Consider the following 17,773-nt stretch of genomic DNA (forward strand, 5'->3'; position numbering starts at 1 on the left):
ATATACATCATAAAAACCTGATCTTTTGTCTTTTTGACTGTTTAGAAGCGTCGATTTTCTTACGCCGCGTTGAAACAGCAAATCCTGTCACGTGACTCTCGGGCTGCATCGGCCGTTACGTCACGGGGGAGGTCTGACGATAACAGCAGAGGTGAAGAGATCTGATACCGAGGACAACCGGCACGGTAAAGACATTTAATATATTCATATCTCATTTAGCTCTATACACCTTTTACACTTGATTACCTTATAATGCGATGATGTGTGCATGCATGAGGTGAATGAGGGGCTCAAATAATTGAATAAACGTTACCGAATGCTTGAATGAATGAGACGGTTTTTTCCAGCATCTTTTGATACGACCTAAATATTTTATATTCGAATCGACAACAAAAATGGTCTCGGCAGTCTTTCTCTGAAACGATTAATCCCGTCAGTCTGTCCAATGTATTTATTCAGTTGTTATATTTAGCCTATTTATGCAACAAGCGATTTAATAATTCCGGTTCGCTGATAATACGACTACATGAGCTCTATTTCATGAAGTGGTCTACGTCACCGATCTATTTCTGTAGGAGAGCCTGTATTATAACACCATTAACTCTGATGAAATGATTGTCAGTTCGGGATATACTGCGAAAGCAGCGCGCAATGGCGTCCTTCAGGGATGAAGGACAGTGCGGCAGAGATGCGCGGATGCTGAGTTTATCAGCCAACCCGTTCTGTGAGATGCAAGCCTTTCTGAGCCAATCAGCGTTCAGTTATTCGAGGGCTGTTAAACTCACCGGCCAATCAGCTATCAGAGATGCAAAGGATGCTGACTTGAGTCCACACTATAATCAGCCAATCAGCTGTCGATGCGTCAACCGTAGGCTGTACTCTTCTGCGCTTAGATCGGCTGCGTCCAAATACCCCCACTTGCCTCTCTGTCCAATGTCTTAAAAACCCCAAAGTGCAGTGCCCTTAACGCGCACTTAACCCAAACTATATTGAATATGCTTCCGAGTGGTATTCAGGTTAAGTGTATGCCATCATGCATCACGTTCTGGATATATCATGAGACTTTTTGCCCGGGTCTGGCGAGAGATGTTGCGGAAAGCTTTCCAACTACTTTTTAAATATATACCTATTTATTCTAGGTTTGGCTTACCTGTGTTTTTCTTTAGTTTTTGCTTTTTCGGGTACAGCTGCTTGCTTTTATACAATACGAATAAAGCGCTATAAAAAATAAATTGTTATTTGACAAAAAATGTAACATTTCAGTGAATTTGTGCTTAAAACAAGCAAAAACATCTGATAATGGGGTAAGAAATATTATCTTGAATTAAGGTTCACATTTTTCTTAGTCACTAAATTCAAGATTAAACTTAGGTTTTGCTCATCAAGAAAATGACATTAATAAACACATAATCTATCAAGGAGCTAAGTATTAAGTCTAATTCCTACATCTGTCACACTTTCAGGCTGATCGTACTCTGGGGTAAGATACTGTAACGTTCAGCATCATGGGGGAGTTGTTTCGCAGCGAGGAGATGACTCTGGCCCAGCTCTTCCTCCAGTCAGAAGCAGCCTACTGCTGCGTCAGTGAACTGGGAGAGCTTGGTATGGTCCAGTTTAGAGATGTGAGTACAGATACTCGTTTCCTCTTTCCTTTTCTATTATATTCTGTCCTCTGTCTGTATTTATCCATGAGATGGCAAGTCAGATCTTTGTCTCTTGCAGCTCAACCCTGATGTGAACGTGTTTCAGAGAAAGTTTGTTAATGAAGTGAGACGCTGTGAGGAGATGGACAGAAAGCTCAGTGAGTGGACCAACACACACACATGTACACACACGCTGAGACCTAAAAGTGTATAACTATTTTGGGTATTCTTGTTTGGGCATTTTATTTGATCAAGTATAGAAGCAGGCAAATATACTATAAATACAAAAACTCAACAGAGTGTCCATTAGGAACCAGACAAAGAACGTCAGACAAAACAAGACCAATATGAGGGCTTAAGTACACAAATGGGGTTCCTGAGACACTGGAGTTTATAAAGTAAAAGTAACTAAAGTTAATTCCATGATTTAAATCATATCTGGTGTTGTGCTCTGTAGGGTTTGTTGAGAAGGAGATTAAGAAAGCCAACATTCCAGCTATGGATACCGGTGAGAATCCTGAAGTCCCATTCCCACGAGACATGATTGACCTTGAGGTGAGTTTATCATTATCACAATTTACCCCCCAAAAAAACGATAATTCGAAATCAATATGCTCTTATTGTCATCATAGAACAGGTGAGTTAAAAAAAAAATATATATAGTATATTCGCTTTCTGACAAAAATCCTTTCATCATTATGCTTGTATTTAAAAGATTTGTTAAAGTTAAGGCCCGGATTTAAATTGGTTTGAATGTCTTTACACAGCAAATTATATGGCTCTGGAAAGATTTTTTTTATATATTAAGATGACATCTCCAAGCCCGTATTTGTAACGGTATGTGTACTATAAATACACGAGGAACCAGGAATAGTAATAAACGTCTTTTAATAATCAAACAAGTACATAAAAGACATGAACACAGCAACATCTTCATGTCTAACATGAAAGAAAACCCATCCAAGACTTACACACAAGGCAGAATATATATACACATGTGAAGATGAGGTGATGGCAGTCAGGTGCATTGATGACGGAGACGGTGCCGGTCCAGGGTGACGAGTAATGGGGGATCCTGGGATATGCTGGGCTCCAGTGATGACGGGGATCATGAAATTGTTGTATCATTTTCTCTGTTTTTTATCATCATTTGGTTTCCAGGACGTTGGGTAGGTTTTTGTGCGCTTATATTTTCATCCTTTATTTGCAGGCAACATTTGAGAAACTTGAGAATGAATTGAAAGAGATCAACACAAACCAGGAGGCTCTAAAGAAGAATTTTCTGGAGCTGACCGAGCTCAAGCATATCCTCAGACGTACACAGCAGTTCTTTGATGAGGTCTGCACCTGACCATGTGCAAGCAAAACAATGAACACAAAAAATTACGATTTAAAATGATAATTGTAACACATAAAGACTTGAGGCACATCAAGAATATTGTTTTTATCTGTAGATGGAGGATCCCAACCTGTTGGAGGAGTCTTCATCTCTGCTGGACCCCAGTGAGGCAGGCCGTGGAGCCCCTCTGCGACTGGGGTGAGTCTGTTTCTAACATAAATTCTGCAAACATTTGTGGTTATGGGTGTGAGCAAAACATGTTGGGATTAGGTTAAACAAAGTCAAAAAAATTTGCAATTATTGTGTTACAGTCATAGTCTTTATTTGGTGTCTTCAATGTGTTCTCTCTTTGTCCTTGTTTCTGTTGATAAGTCATTCCGTTCACCCTTTGTTCAGTTTAGCCTCTCTCTTGTTAGTTCCTTTGTCCGGTTTTTATGTTACGTGTGTGTATTCAAGTTTAAAAAAATGTTTCTCGAATAAGCAAAGCAACAAGTTAAACAGATATGACCAATATTAACAATAGCGGTATTTGGCTATACCTATTCGATTCTGATTAAAACAAAATATTATACACTATATTTTACACAAATCTAGTCATTTAAGCTCTTATCATCCACTGAATACAGTAAATTCAGAATCAGGGTAAAACATGCATGCAGTTTTTACACATCTCTTTCTTTTTTCTCCAGGTTTGTGGCTGGAGTTATAAGCCGTGAGAGAATCCCGACATTTGAGAGGATGCTGTGGAGAGTCTGCCGTGGAAATGTCTTTTTACGACAGGCAGAGATTGAGGACCCTCTCGAGGACCCCACAACAGTCAGTGTCAATTGTTGTGTACCAAATGACTTTACTACTATACTACTATACACTAGGCACCAGTGTTGTTACTTACGCTAATACTTAAAGCGGCCCTGCAACGGTATTTCATGCATTCTGACTTATTTACAATGTTAAACGTGTTGTCTTCTCATGCTTGACATGGTCAACTTGTCAAAAAACGAGTTGGACTAAATGTAGTATTTCTGTGCTCGATACACTCCCCCAGAGTTCGTACAGGTTTCGGAAAGATTTTTTCAAACATGAAAAATCGTTACCAAACATCTTTTCTTCGACCGTTTATATAACTTTCTTCACTAAAATGCAGCGAACAAAGAAACACACACACCTCAACTTCTCTCATTATCGCAAGAGTAATGAGCTGCAGCTGCAGTTCTACAGTGCAGCCAATCGTAACGCTCGTCGGTTGACATGTGGTTTGGCTATTTCTGTCGCCTTGCAATGGGCGTGCTTTTTCTGAAGAATTGCCGAATAAGGGACTAAGACAAGTTGTTACGAAACCGTTTTTCATGTACAATAAAACTTTCCGAAACCTATACGAACCTTGGGGGAGTGTATCGAACACAGAAATGCTATGTAATATGTCCAACTTTTTGACAAGTTGACCATGTTAAACACGAATAGCCAGCATGTTTTGTAAAGAAATGAGATTGCATGAAACAGCATTAAATCACCCCTTTAAACTACACACTATGAACTCAACCATCTAGGTTATAAATTTGAGTAGGGGTCTTATTATCCCAAATGGAATACTTAACGGTTTTATAATAACAGGAAGTATATTTGGTTTACCAGACGAGAGCAAACGACATCATCGCACAACACAATGCAGAGTTGCACACTTATATTTTCGTTTGAATGAGTGCATTATCCGGATCTTTTTTGAGAGTTATCAATGTGAATGCACTAATCGCACTATTAATGCCACAGAATGGCGTAAAATTGTGCACAAGTGCCTGATTTGGGACACACAGTTTACAATTCTCTGATAAATGAATGCATTTGGATTGGGGTAATGGACCCAGTAGGACCCAATACTCATAAAACACCAAGGATTACTCTAAACTGAGTAAATATTGATGTTTATGGTTGTTTATTCGACACAGGGAGATCAGGTGCACAAGTCTGTGTTTATCATCTTCTTCCAAGGAGACCAGCTGAAGAACAGGGTGAAAAAGATCTGTGAAGGGTATGCTGCACAGTTTAAAGAGGTGCTTTTTTACCTCTGTTATTTATTATTAGTATTCAGTGTTAATCTTGAAGCTGTTCTACAGGTTCCGTGCGTCTTTGTACCCCTGCCCTGAGACTCCTCAGGAGAGAAAAGAAATGGCAGCCGGCGTCAATACCCGCATTGATGACCTCCAGATGGTAAACGATCCAATGCTGTCTCAGTAAAGTGATAAAAAACCTCACCGCTAATCTAATGTCTGAGACCACCAAAACATATATTTAGTGTTGTACTATATGTCACCGAATATTACCTTGTTTGACACAACAGTCATGTTTTTCTACGATAATCTTAATATATCTTTTATGTCATATAACTCATTTTGATCTTTATTATGAAAGTGACACTGATCAATGAGAAAGAGAGACACTGTTTGTCATTGTTTAGGTCTTGAATCAAACTGAGGACCACCGGCAGAGGGTTTTGCAGGCGGCCGCTAAAACCATCCGTGTGTGGTTTATAAAAGTGAGGAAGATGAAGGCCATTTATCACACGTTGAACCTCTGTAACATCGACGTTACACATAAATGTTTGATCGCTGAGGTCTGGTGCCCTGTATCGGACCTCGACTCCATTCAGTTCGCCCTGCGCAGGGGAACAGTAAGTCAGATTAATCCATAACCATTATTTTAAGCCATTTTAAGCTAGAAACGTGTTTATAAATTGTATATCTCATTTGTGTAGGAACGTAGCGGATCCACAGTTCCATCCATTCTGAACCGAATGCAAACCAAACAGACTCCACCAACTTACAACAAGACCAACAAGTTTACATCAGGCTTTCAGAACATTGTGGACGCCTATGGGATTGGAACCTACAGAGAAATCAATCCTGGTACCACCATTTTTTTACACTTTTCATTAAACTGTCAAACTTAACAATTCAGTTGCAACAATATGCTGTCAGCTTTTAACTCTCGTGCAACTTTATGGTATGACTGGATGTTTTTTCAATGTATTGTTTTTGTAGCGCCCTACACCATCATTACATTCCCATTCCTGTTTGCTGTGATGTTTGGTGACATGGGTCACGGCATGCTGATGACATGTGCGGCGCTTTACCTTGTCCTCAGAGAGAGTCGCCTGCTCGCTCAGAAGAGCGACAATGAGGTATTGTCTTATCAAACATTACCACCTAACAGACAAATACAAATTTAATCAGACCATGAAGTCTATAGCCTACTGTATAGTCTCCTTTTGTTTAATAACAAAGAATAATGCAGAGATTTGTGTGAATATTAATGATGCTATTTGATGGTAAAGTAATGTCACATGGTTTTATCTTTGATGCTAATAAATATATATTTTCTCTTTTTTCCTTTCCCATATGGTGTGTGTGTAGATGTTCAATATGATATTTGCAGGCCGCTATATGATCCTTCTGATGGGGATGTTCTCCGTCTACACCGGGCTCATATATAATGACTGCTTCTCTAAGTCCCTCAATATGTTTAGCTCTGGCTGGAGTGTGCGACCCATGTTTACCTACGAGAGCGCGAACTGGACGTACGTTCAGATTATTAAAATGTTAAACAGTGAGGCATTATCAAACAGATAATGACAACACAGTATAACACAATTAAAAATTACTTTGTGTATGTGTGTGTGTGTGTAGGTTCAAGACCCTGGAAAGCAACCCTGTTCTTCAGTTAGATCCTGCTGTTCCTGGAGTGTTTGGTGGCCCCTATCCTTTGGGCATTGACCCTGTATGTCACATGACACATTTTACACATTTACACACAAAGACAGGTAAACTACAGAAGTTGTAACACACCCTAGTCAACACATGCATGGCAAGGAGACATCTATGAAGTGTGAATTTCCTTATGAAATGTTTAATTCACATGTTATTACTGTAAGTTAAATTAATATATATAATTCTTTGTTTATGGATTCAAAAAAATACTTCGAACTAGTGTTTTGTCTCTAGTGCTCACACTTCAGCATGTGGTTATTTTATTCGTTTATACCTTTGATTTTCTTCTATATTAATAAGAAATGACAAAACATGATGCCATCTAGCAGATTTCCGTGAATAACAAGCACAGTTTATGGATATTTCACAATTCCTTATGACAATGATCCATGTTCTATGTCTTACTTTAGAGCTAAGTAACTGTAGACATCACCTTTTTGTACTTCAAGTAGATCATAAACCATTGAAATGTGTTAAGAAATGTAAACATTTTGTTCGTTTGACTGTGAAAAAGCGCAGCTCCACTGTTCACTTACGTGTAAATGTATTTATGCACGGTCATAAGTTTTTATTATGTCTTTGATTACTATGACATTCAACAGAACTGCTCAGCATCTCAGTTATTCTGATTGTATCTCTGATTTAGATCTGGAACATTGCCACAAATAAGCTGACATTCCTCAACTCGTTCAAGATGAAGATGTCTGTAATCCTGGGAGTCATCCACATGCTGTTTGGAATCACACTTTCCCTCTTCAATCACCTGTAAGTGTGTGGAGCAACCTGGTTTAGAGAGCAGTAACTGTAACGGCTGCAAATCTGTACATCTGTTTTCTCTGAAGGTGCTTTTCATTTTCTTCCATTTGTCCTTTAGGTACTTTAAGAAACCTCTGAACATTTACATGGGTTTCATCCCAGAGATTGTGTTCATGAGCAGTCTCTTTGGTTATTTGATCTTGCTCATCTTTTATAAATGGACGGCTTACGATGCAGCCACCTCCAAAGATGCTCCCAGTCTGCTTATAGCATTCATCAATATGTGTCTGTTCAACTACAATGATCCGTCCAACAAACCCCTGTACAGAGGACAGGTAACACACACACACATATCTAGTTTATTATCACCGTGGGGAAAGTACATAGGCGTAATGATTTTTATACTGTACAAACTGTATATTTGATCCCCTACCCTTGACCCAACCCCTTAACCATTTTTAGTTTCAAAAATATCTTTCTGTACAATTCATAAGTCCCCATGAGTTGGTGTACCTCACGTGGATATGAAAACAGGGCCACACTATCACACACACACACAGGTAAAACAAAAGTTAAACACATGACTTATACCACAGTCGGTTTACAGAAGTCGTGTTACTAGGTGGCCATGTTTGTGACGCCTCTGGACAGTTATTTACGTCATAGCAAGTCAACAGTCCTATCTCCTTGAATGGTGAAAGGCAGATATTTCTAAAGTCGCTAACAAAATCACAATTAAATAGCAAATTTCTGATCAATGATTAAACCAGATATGGACTGTACCGTAACTTTGGCCTGCTAAGTTTAAATTGTGTTAAAAATCTGATCTTTTTAGATCGATTCAGCTATTGCCCATGAGCACAGGCTGGCAAACGCCTCACATATATTCATTATAATTGCAGTAGTGCATCTTGTTTATATATATTATATTTGCTTATACATCATTTATACACCCGTGACCACGCATCGGTTGATTTTGTCTGTCTGTCTGTCTGTAGACAGGGATTCAGTGTCTGTTGGTGTTGATAGCTCTGGCTTGCGTGCCGTGTATGCTGGTGGTGAAGACTATGATCCTGCGACGTCAGCACCTGCGGAAAAAACACTTGGTATGTTTATGTAGTTGATATGTGCATGTGTCAGGAACCCTAAACCAGAGGACACTGCAAGTTGAATGGAATGTTGAAAGGAAGTTTGTTTGGTTTCACTCTCTATGACATACAAAAGTGTTACATCGCACAAATATTCCCACAGGAAAAACTAGGTGGTGTCCTCCTGGGTCATTTAGTAATATCATGTTCCAGACGGTGAACGTTTCGTATCTCAGATGTTGTCCAACAGCATGCCATGGGACAAAAGCCAATTTTGTCTAAATTCATGCATGCCCTGATATTCAATTCGTTAGGTAGGAATGCTCATGTGGTAGAGAAGATACTAGCTTTGTTTTGGTCCACTGGGGCACCTACCATGCTGGAGCAGAAACTTTGTGTTCCATGTTCAGAGTAAAGTTATCTTTATCCATTGCAGCATTTTACAGGCAAGCTAGTTGTTTTAATAGTCAAACTCATAATGAGGCTGAATTTTGTGTTGAAGGCATTTGGATTTCTGGGTTCCGGTGATCAGAGACATCAGAGTCCGTATATTTCTTTCACATCTTGTGGAGAATTGTAGAGAAAAATCTGCCAAATTCCGGGAATGGATACATTTGGAAAATGTTTTTAAACTGCAAAAAAACAAGCTTTTTAAAAAATATTGCTAGTCAAAACTTTGATGACCCACCCCAGAATATTTTGATCTATAAATATATGAACAAACAATATTTCAAATGAAAAAAAAAGATTTGTTCTACGTTAAGCCTAATTTTGAATACAGCAATGGTATTTTTGATGTTTTTGGATCTGTAGATGTTGTACAATTTCAAAAGATGCGTAACAGCGCCCCTTACCGTTAAAGCATAACCAATTGCAGCATACATAGCTGCAAGTCAAAATTAAGAGACCATTCCAAATTTTTATTGAATCAGCATTTTTAGATGTATTGTGTCCATTCTAGTCCAGTGTCTGTCAAATTTCAACAAAATCAAACCTCAGGAGTGACAAAGTCCTCCAACAGCAACGTGAAAGACTCGCAGCATGACAAGACAGGCAGCCGGTTGTGATCAGGAACCGACACCAAGTGGAGGGTTTTGTATCACACTGAAGGGGCTTCTTTCTGCAAACAATATTTGTATTTAACATTTGGGAGGAATATTGTTAGCTCACAGAATACAACCAAAACGCATAACTTCATATAAATTGTACATTAAGGAAGAAAATGGTCGCTTAATTTTTTGATCATAAAAGTTTTCTTTGCTGACCTGTGTAGTGTGCAGGCACATAGTGGATGGCTATGACTCACAGCTCAATGCGCACAGATCTATATATCACGTGTGTTTGGTAGGTGCCCCAAAAAGCCAGAGCACATTCGTCATTCAGTCAGGCAGTTCATGGCATGCTGATAGCCACAAAGACCTTGTTTGTATTTAGTCCCAGATGAGGGAAGCAAGACCTGCAGAGAATCTAGAAACTTTAGAGCAGACAGGCACCAGCTCACCCACCGGACTCACCCAACAGGGCACACAGAAGTTTGGTGGCGTCCGGATCGGAAACGGGCCTACGGAGGACGAGGCGGAGATCATAGACCATGACCAGCTCTCACAGGAGGAGGAGGGAGATGAGGTGGGTGGAGCCTGTGATTTAGTAAGTAAACGCTGGTAAATGCTTGTAGTGCTAGCAGCCCGTGGGATAAAAATTGTCATTTTTAGTGTGTTTTAAGATGATTGTGATATAAGAAACACCTAAGGGAAGGTTAATAATTTTAAGTAATGCACAAAGCTTAAGATTTAACAAAAACTATATTCTGTAACATGGATCCGTTCCTGCCTGGATTACTCTCACGTTACAATCAATCTCAATATTAAACTGCTAACATTACATTGAGTTATGGCGGCCTAATAAATCATAAATAACTTGTAGTTTGATGATCAAATTACTTGATAACAAAGTTATCCTGTTGTTCTTTTTTTTTGCGAGACTTGATATCAAAGTTGTTTTGAATGACATTTTCCGCATTTCTTCTTATGAAGTTTTACGGCGGTTGGCGAACCAACTTCTGGTGCTTATTCCACTTTATGAGACTGCTGGTGAAAAACCCACGGATGGCTGACAGTTAGCAAAAACAAAGCGCGCCCGTTTTGAAAGATGATATGAGTGGTCAGTTTTACTATCACTCAAAATTAATCTCAGAAGTAGCCTAATTGAAGGCCCCCGATGTAAGCACGCGTTCGACTTCACAGCGTATGACATCACAGAACTGCAACTGCTGCTCTGTGATCTTGAATTACTTGGAAATCTCACTTGGATAGAATCTGCATCCATCCAGGAAGTCAAATGTACATATCTAATAGGGAAAATAGGCAGACTTTTATTGAAAATAAAAAAAAATGAATATTAGTTTTTATTTAGGCCGTTATAGAGGGCCTAGAGGGACCTGAGGGTTCGCAACACTATGCACGGTAAAAATATGGAACCTATATGAAAATATGTCACAATGCAAATTGTATTAGAAAATTAAAGATAGCAACAACATTTCTGATTTTATTTATTATTAAATAGTAATGTCTTCACTATTATTGATGTGTTAAAGATTAGATGAAACACTAACCCAAACTGGTGACTAAATATGATTGGAATGCATTTCAGTTTGGAAATTCTGTTGTGAAACAGTAACCATCCAAAACATTTGTTTGAAGTAAAACACCACAAAAAATGATAACAAGTGGGTAAAATGATGAATTATAACCGAGGTGAAAGTATGTGGTTAATCCCACACATGGCATTATTTTAGGTGAATTGCAAGGATCCTTATGTAAAAGATAAAATGCAGACACAAGGACCACAAAGATTCGAGATACTCTTATCAGAATTCAACTGGTACCTGGAATGCTATTTATTGTTATAAAACATTATACAGTTATTATTACAGTATATATGCTTGTCCTTTTAGTGCCTCTAGTAAACACTTTTTGGTGATGGATGCATTTATAACACACTGCAGTTTTGTCAATCACTAGTGATCAGTTATTTTCATTCAGTTCTTGCAGTAATATACAATAATTACCAAAGTTCTGATTAAACTGTATATCTAACATTCTGCTCTCTACTTTTCAAGCATTCAGAGGAGGAACCGGTAAGAAATTGTTTCATGTAGATACAGCATCTAAGTTGAAGTCGTTTTGTATCTGTACTTGTAGTTTCCTTACTGATTCTGCTTGTTAACAGCAGATGTCATTATAATGATCAATCATCACTAGAGTGAACCTGCATCGGTCTTCTCTCTCTCTATAGACTTTTTGGCAGGATCTAAACACTAGTCCATCAACACTTCCAGTTTCATATTTTTACTTTTTTTAAATCTAAATGTAATAAGGTTAAAAATGTTGGACCGGCGTTGTATAGGGTAAATGTCCCTATTAAGCTCACATATCCATTAAGCACATTTCCATCTTGCATTATCGTACAAATGATGTGTTTACAATGACATACCTTTTGTAACTCCAAAAAAGTAGCCCTTAAATGTGCAGTTTTTCGACGTTTAAGTCTTTATTTATTGTAAGAATTACTGTTTACTGCTAATTTAAGAGATTAATGTTTAAACCTTTGCATAATATAACCTGAAAAAAAACTCAGATGGAAACCAGGCCTAACCAGGGGGTTCCAGTTGCCCTCTGGCAAAAGCTGCAGCCTCTGCACAAGCTCGACAGTGCTTGCACAACAAGCAAAATTAAAAATTTTAAAAATTCACTTCAAGGTAATCTTTTTTGAAATGATTCATAAATGATTTGCACATCAAGAATATGAAATCGAGATGGAACTAGTTTTTGCCCAAAGATGAATCAGGTATGTAATCTGTATAAAGAGGGAGCCATCAGAAACCATAACTCAAATATGTAAGGTCTGTCCAAAGAATATAAATAAGTTCACATTCATTTAATGAGAGGCTACCAAATTGTGGTCCTACCTGTGAAAACCCAGCTAAAGTCATGTTTTGTGTGTTACTGTCCTGTCTTAATCTAAAAGTGAAAATATAAATGATTTTAGTGGTCTGTTTTTTGTGATTGACTCTTCAAATAAAACATATTTCAATTATTTTATTAAAAATCAGATTTGAGCTTAATGAAAACAGAAGTGTACATACATGTACCCCTTAAGCACACCCATTTGGAAATTTTAAATAAAGTGAAATTTGATTGAATGAGAGATTGATGTTTTATTTTCACAGAAGTTTTGTACTAAAATCTAAATCTTGTGCACTAAAAATGTCTTAATGTAGATTTTGCTGGGCTTAATAGTTACGTTTACCCCACATCTTTAGTAGTGGTCTAAGGCCGAGATCCACTGCTTGTACACTGAGAAGTGCTTTTAAAGATGATTGTCTGTTTTTGACCCATCATGATGTTAATTGCAACACACGCTCATTGCAAATACGTACCTCTGACAACATTTCTGCATAACTCGAAATACAAAGCTCCAGGTACAAGTACAGTACAGCACCATAAGAAACATCAGCTTCGGGAGTGAAATGGAATTGGCTCTTGTTAACTTATTAACTGAATCTTTTTTCTCATCTCTGTAGTTTAACTTTGGAGATGTGGCCGTTCATCAGGGCATTCACACCATAGAGTACTGCCTTGGGTGCATCTCCAACACTGCCTCGTACTTGCGGCTCTGGGCTCTTAGTTTGGCCCATGCTCGTGAGTACACATACAACCACACATTAACAACCTCACGCAACATCTGCATTTTGTTTCAATGTCATTTTTCTTCCTGTCAGAGCTGTCTGAGGTGCTGTGGGGTATGGTGATGCATATCGGCCTCTCCTCCAGGAGTGGGGGTGGATTCTTCGTCCTATCGATCATCTTCTCTGCGTTCGCCACACTGACAGTGTTCATATTACTGATCATGGAGGGATTGTCTGCATTTCTGCATGCCCTGCGACTGCACTGGTGAGATTAACTCACATGCATACATTCTACTCTGATCACAGAGCTCTAATGGATATTTTCATATTAAGACTAAAACAACAGTTTGAGCTGTCTTAACTGAAAGGAAGTGCCATATCTTTAAATCTGTCAATGCCATTGTTTTGTCTTAACATGCACACCAGTAATGTTTTTATCTAAGGCATTTTATTAAAAGCGACTTAAATTTCCTAATTTAACAAAGGCATGGTCCTGGCTTGAACTAAACTATGTCTAAAGCTGCATTCAGATTATAAGCGACCTTGTCGCTGCATGTTGCCAGGGGTGGCGGTTCAGGTCGTAATTGCTAACAGCAAGGACCAGTCTCTCCTCCATCTTTACATCACTACATGAGCTGGAGAGGGATTACGTCAGATATACCATCTTCCTATTGGCTGTCGCTTCCGAAAGTCGCTCTTCATTTGCATAAAGTTTACGATTTCTGGACACGCCCCATCCAGTCGCCAATAGTTGCGTCTGCTGGACATTACCTTTTTTATGTCAGTTATGAGCTGATGATAAAGAAATACGCTCACCATGGTGTAAATGTAAAAAACAAGCCACAAAGCTTAGCGGTCAAAAAAGCAGAACACGAAGTAAATAAAGCTGTTAGTAAACAATGTTTAACGGAACGCCACAGTGTTTTTTATATTAAATGTCCTGAGGTTGCCTTCTTTTGTTCTGTTTTCCTGTCATCTAGGGTGGAGTTCCAGAACAAATTTTACACAGGACAGGGCTTCAAGTTTGTCCCTTTTTCCTTTATGAGCATCCTGGATGGTCGATTGGATGAGTGAGATACTACAACACCATAGATGTGTTTGAAATCCCGCTGCTTCATTGATATCAGATGTATCTGTGACCTCTTAGTGTGTTGTTGTTGTGCACCGTAAGCTTTTCTCACCTGCATTTATGCTATGGCCCCACATTATGTGAACAGTCCCTCAAAACCATGTAAGCCCTGTGTAAGCGCTTGTATTTGATGTTGCATTTTAAAATGTTGGGTATAAATCAAGCAATGCATGACAGAGTTTTGTGCTCAAGCAGTGACTGGTTGAGGAGTTGACTAATTTGATATTACAAAATAATGCGGTAAATAATGAAATTGCTGTATGTTATCTGAAGAAACATCAATGTGAACTAGAAAAAAAGGCATATTTGCTATATTATTTCATAATTCAGTAATATTAATACTTCTTTAAAATATCCTGACATTTCGTGACACATTGGCCATATGATGACTGTCATGTATCAGAAAAGGGGACCAACATATCTCAAGATATGCCTAAAGAACTGAATTATTTATTTTATCTTGGTTGTGTTTTGCTCTAAAGAAAGCATATCAATAAGTTTGAAGGCTTTGTTAGCTATCTATTTATTTTGTTGTTGTTGAATTGTATTATTTTGCTGTATTGCTGGTGATGTGGCAGGTAAATGTTTGTGCACGAACAAACATTTAAAGTATGAATTATATAATAAGAAGAGTCAAATAATGTTTGTGGTCCTTTTGTCAATTGTGAAATTTCAAGTAAAGGGATACACCACCCAATAATGAAAATGACGTCATCATTTGATCACTCTCAAGTTGTTCCAAACCTGTATACATTTCTTTGTTCTGATGAACACAAAGACAAATACTTGGAAAAATGTTAGTCACTGACATTTCTGCGCATCATTGATTACTATAGTAATTATAGTACTGATAATAGATTATAAGGGTTCAAGAGTAGACACCTATTGCATCTGTTAATGTTCTTATTATTAGGGGTCAAGCCTTACAATGATTTCAGTTACGTTACTAGAGTTGTTGGCTCTAGCTGAGTTATTTGATACCAAATTTGTCATATTCCACCATACTTCATACTTACCGTAACAGTTTTATTCAAAACATACTTTTTCGACCTCCTCCTATAACATTTGTCAGAGTTGCATTCAATTAGCTATATAGCATTTAGACACTCCTGACAAAAAGTTATTAAAGCATATCTTATGTAACGTATCAACAAATTCAAAGGCAAACATACCAAAGGGTCATGTTTTTGATTGTCTCCAAATCTTTTGTAGATTTCAACGAAACTTGGTATATAACGTCATTTTCCGTTATTAAAAATTTCCAGGCATTTAAAATTTCTAACTCACGGTTTGTCCGAATTTCTCTCTCTCTCGTTGCTTGTGTTTTGCTTTTGCCCTAATCTTGTTTTCTCCCAGTTTGCGTAATGCTTTTCTGTCTCGGAGTTCACTTGCTGTTCCTGTTGTCGTTTTGCTGGTCTGATCGCTGCCTGTCTTTGGAGGCAGAAGGTAACTGGCTTACTTGGGCTGACCTGTCCAAAACATTATCAAGCACACAGTTAAAATCACAATCAAATCTGCAATAACATGTGAATCAGTCAAATCAGACAATAAATTAAATATTTTAGTATAGAGAAAATATTTTTTGTTGTTTTAATGTGTAAAATATGTGAAATCAATGTCAACTATGGCAAAGAACTGACTAGTCACAAAAAAAAACTGAGAAATTTTACACGTTTCTCCACAAAATTAGCTCATTTAAAATGTAATGCCTGCTACAGGTCTCAAAAAAGTTGGGACGGGGGCATGTTTACCATGGTGTAGCATCTCCTTTTCTTTTCAAAACAGTTTGAAGACGTCTGGGCATTGAGGCTATGAGTTGCTGGAGTTTTGGTGTTGGAATTTGGCCCATACTGTATGCACTTATGCACCCCCATACCATCAGAGATGCTGGCTTTTGAACTGAACGCCGATAACACGCTGGAAGGTCTCGCTCCTCTTTAGCCCGGAGGACACGCCGTCCGTGATTTCCAGCAAGTATGTCAAATTTGGACTCGTCTGACCATAGAACAATATTCCAATTTGAAAATGCATTTTAAATGAGCCTTGGCCCATAGGACACGACAGCGCTTCTGGACCATGTTCACATATGGCTTCCTTTTTGCCTGATAGAGCTTTAGTTGGCATCTGCTGATGGCAGCGTGGATTGTGTTTATCGATAGTGGTTTCTAGAAGTATTCCTGGGCCCATTTAGAAATGTCATTGACATAATCATGCCGATGAGTGATGCAGTGTCGTCTAAGGGCGCAAATACCACGGGCATCCAATAAAGGTCTCCGGCCTTGTCCCTTACGCACAGAGATTTCTCCAGTTTCTCTGAATCTTTTGATGATGTTATGCATTGTAGATGATGAGATTTGCAAAGCCTTTGCAATTTAACATTAAGGAACATTGTTTTTCCACATCCATCTTTTTAAGCAGTCTATCACAGATTGGAGAGCCTCTGCCCATCTTTACTTCTGAGAGACTCTGCTTCTCTCAGACATCCCTTTTAAAGCTAATCATGTTACAGAGCTGATATCAATTAACTTCATTAGTCACTAGATGTACTCCCAGCTGAATCTTTTCAAAACTGCTTGTTTTTTGGACATTTGTTGCACCCGTGTGAACTTTTTTGAGACCTTTAGCAGGCAATACATTTTAAATGAGCTAATTTAAGTATAAAAGTGTGAAATTTCTCAGTTTCAACATTTGCTTTGTTATCTATGTTCTATTGTGAATAAAATTTTTGCTCATTTGATTTGAAATTCTTTTAGTTTTCATTTTATTCACATTTAAAAAACGTCCCAATTTTCCTGGAATTCCGGTTGTAGAACAAGGGGTAACAAGTACCACATACCATGTAACTACATAGAACAAGGCCGTAAAAAGCACCGCTTCAATGTACAGCCCGAAGGAGTTAAACTTCCCTTTTAACTATACATAACAAGGGGTAAGTTGCACCACTAGCTTGTAACAACCCGAACAAGACTTTTTGACCATTAATTGCAGAGAAAATTAAACAGTATATATGCACTGAAATACAAGTGTCTCATTATTTATATATTATTTACATATCCTGAGAACAGCTGAAAAGAGGTGATAGTGAAGTTGGGGAATAATGAATTTGGGCGTCCAGTCCAGACGCTATTCTAACCAGCAAACCAGCCGCTTCTCCAGCCGGCGGTCCAGCCAGGAGTTTTCCCCCTTACCCAAGGACCCTTTCCACCCCAACCTGCTCCCCCAGGACTTCCCCAGCCAAACCCCCTCGGACTACACGCTCCATTCTTGTGTCATTGCCATTTGCATTGCTCTGTTTGCTGTACCTTGCCTTGGATCACCTAGTTCCTGTTTCCTTTACTTTTTCCCACTCGTGGGAAGTCTATTGTTTCTG

The 17,773-nt window shown here is 38.4% G+C and overlaps 1 protein-coding gene across 5 annotated transcripts; it reads left to right on the forward strand.

Annotated features, from left to right (window-relative positions):
- Window positions 1-135: 135 nt before the first annotated feature.
- atp6v0a1b (ATPase H+ transporting V0 subunit a1b) lies at window positions 136-15,105 on the forward strand (the record flags this gene model as incomplete). Of its 5 annotated transcripts, XM_079487711.1 has the most annotated exons (22): window positions 139-185; window positions 1,464-1,622; window positions 1,723-1,801; window positions 2,101-2,198; window positions 2,854-2,982; window positions 3,098-3,180; window positions 3,672-3,798; window positions 4,926-5,008; window positions 5,094-5,187; window positions 5,435-5,647; window positions 5,732-5,882; window positions 6,018-6,157; window positions 6,390-6,553; window positions 6,663-6,753; window positions 7,390-7,508; window positions 7,618-7,834; window positions 8,498-8,605; window positions 10,109-10,213; window positions 11,706-11,723; window positions 13,170-13,287; window positions 13,368-13,539; window positions 14,255-15,102. In XM_079487711.1, the coding sequence occupies 21 exons, from the start codon at window positions 1,506-1,508 to the stop codon at window positions 14,346-14,348; spliced, it is 2,520 nt and encodes an 839-aa protein (XP_079343837.1). In that variant the 3' UTR covers window positions 14,349-15,102. The 5 variants fall into 5 exon arrangements, 4 of the variants coding, with proteins under 4 accessions (XP_079343837.1, XP_079343838.1, XP_079343836.1 ...); XR_013788292.1 differs by lacking the exon at window positions 11,706-11,723 and having other exon boundaries at window positions 136-185; window positions 10,022-10,226; window positions 14,255-15,105; XM_079487712.1 differs by lacking the exon at window positions 11,706-11,723 and having other exon boundaries at window positions 148-185; window positions 14,255-15,098.
- Between the last annotated feature and the right edge of the window lie 2,668 nt (window positions 15,106-17,773).

Source organism: Barbatula barbatula (genome assembly GCF_947034865.1).
Source record: "Barbatula barbatula genome assembly, chromosome: 23".
In the NCBI taxonomy this organism is placed as follows: Eukaryota; Metazoa; Chordata; class Actinopteri; order Cypriniformes; family Nemacheilidae; genus Barbatula; species Barbatula barbatula.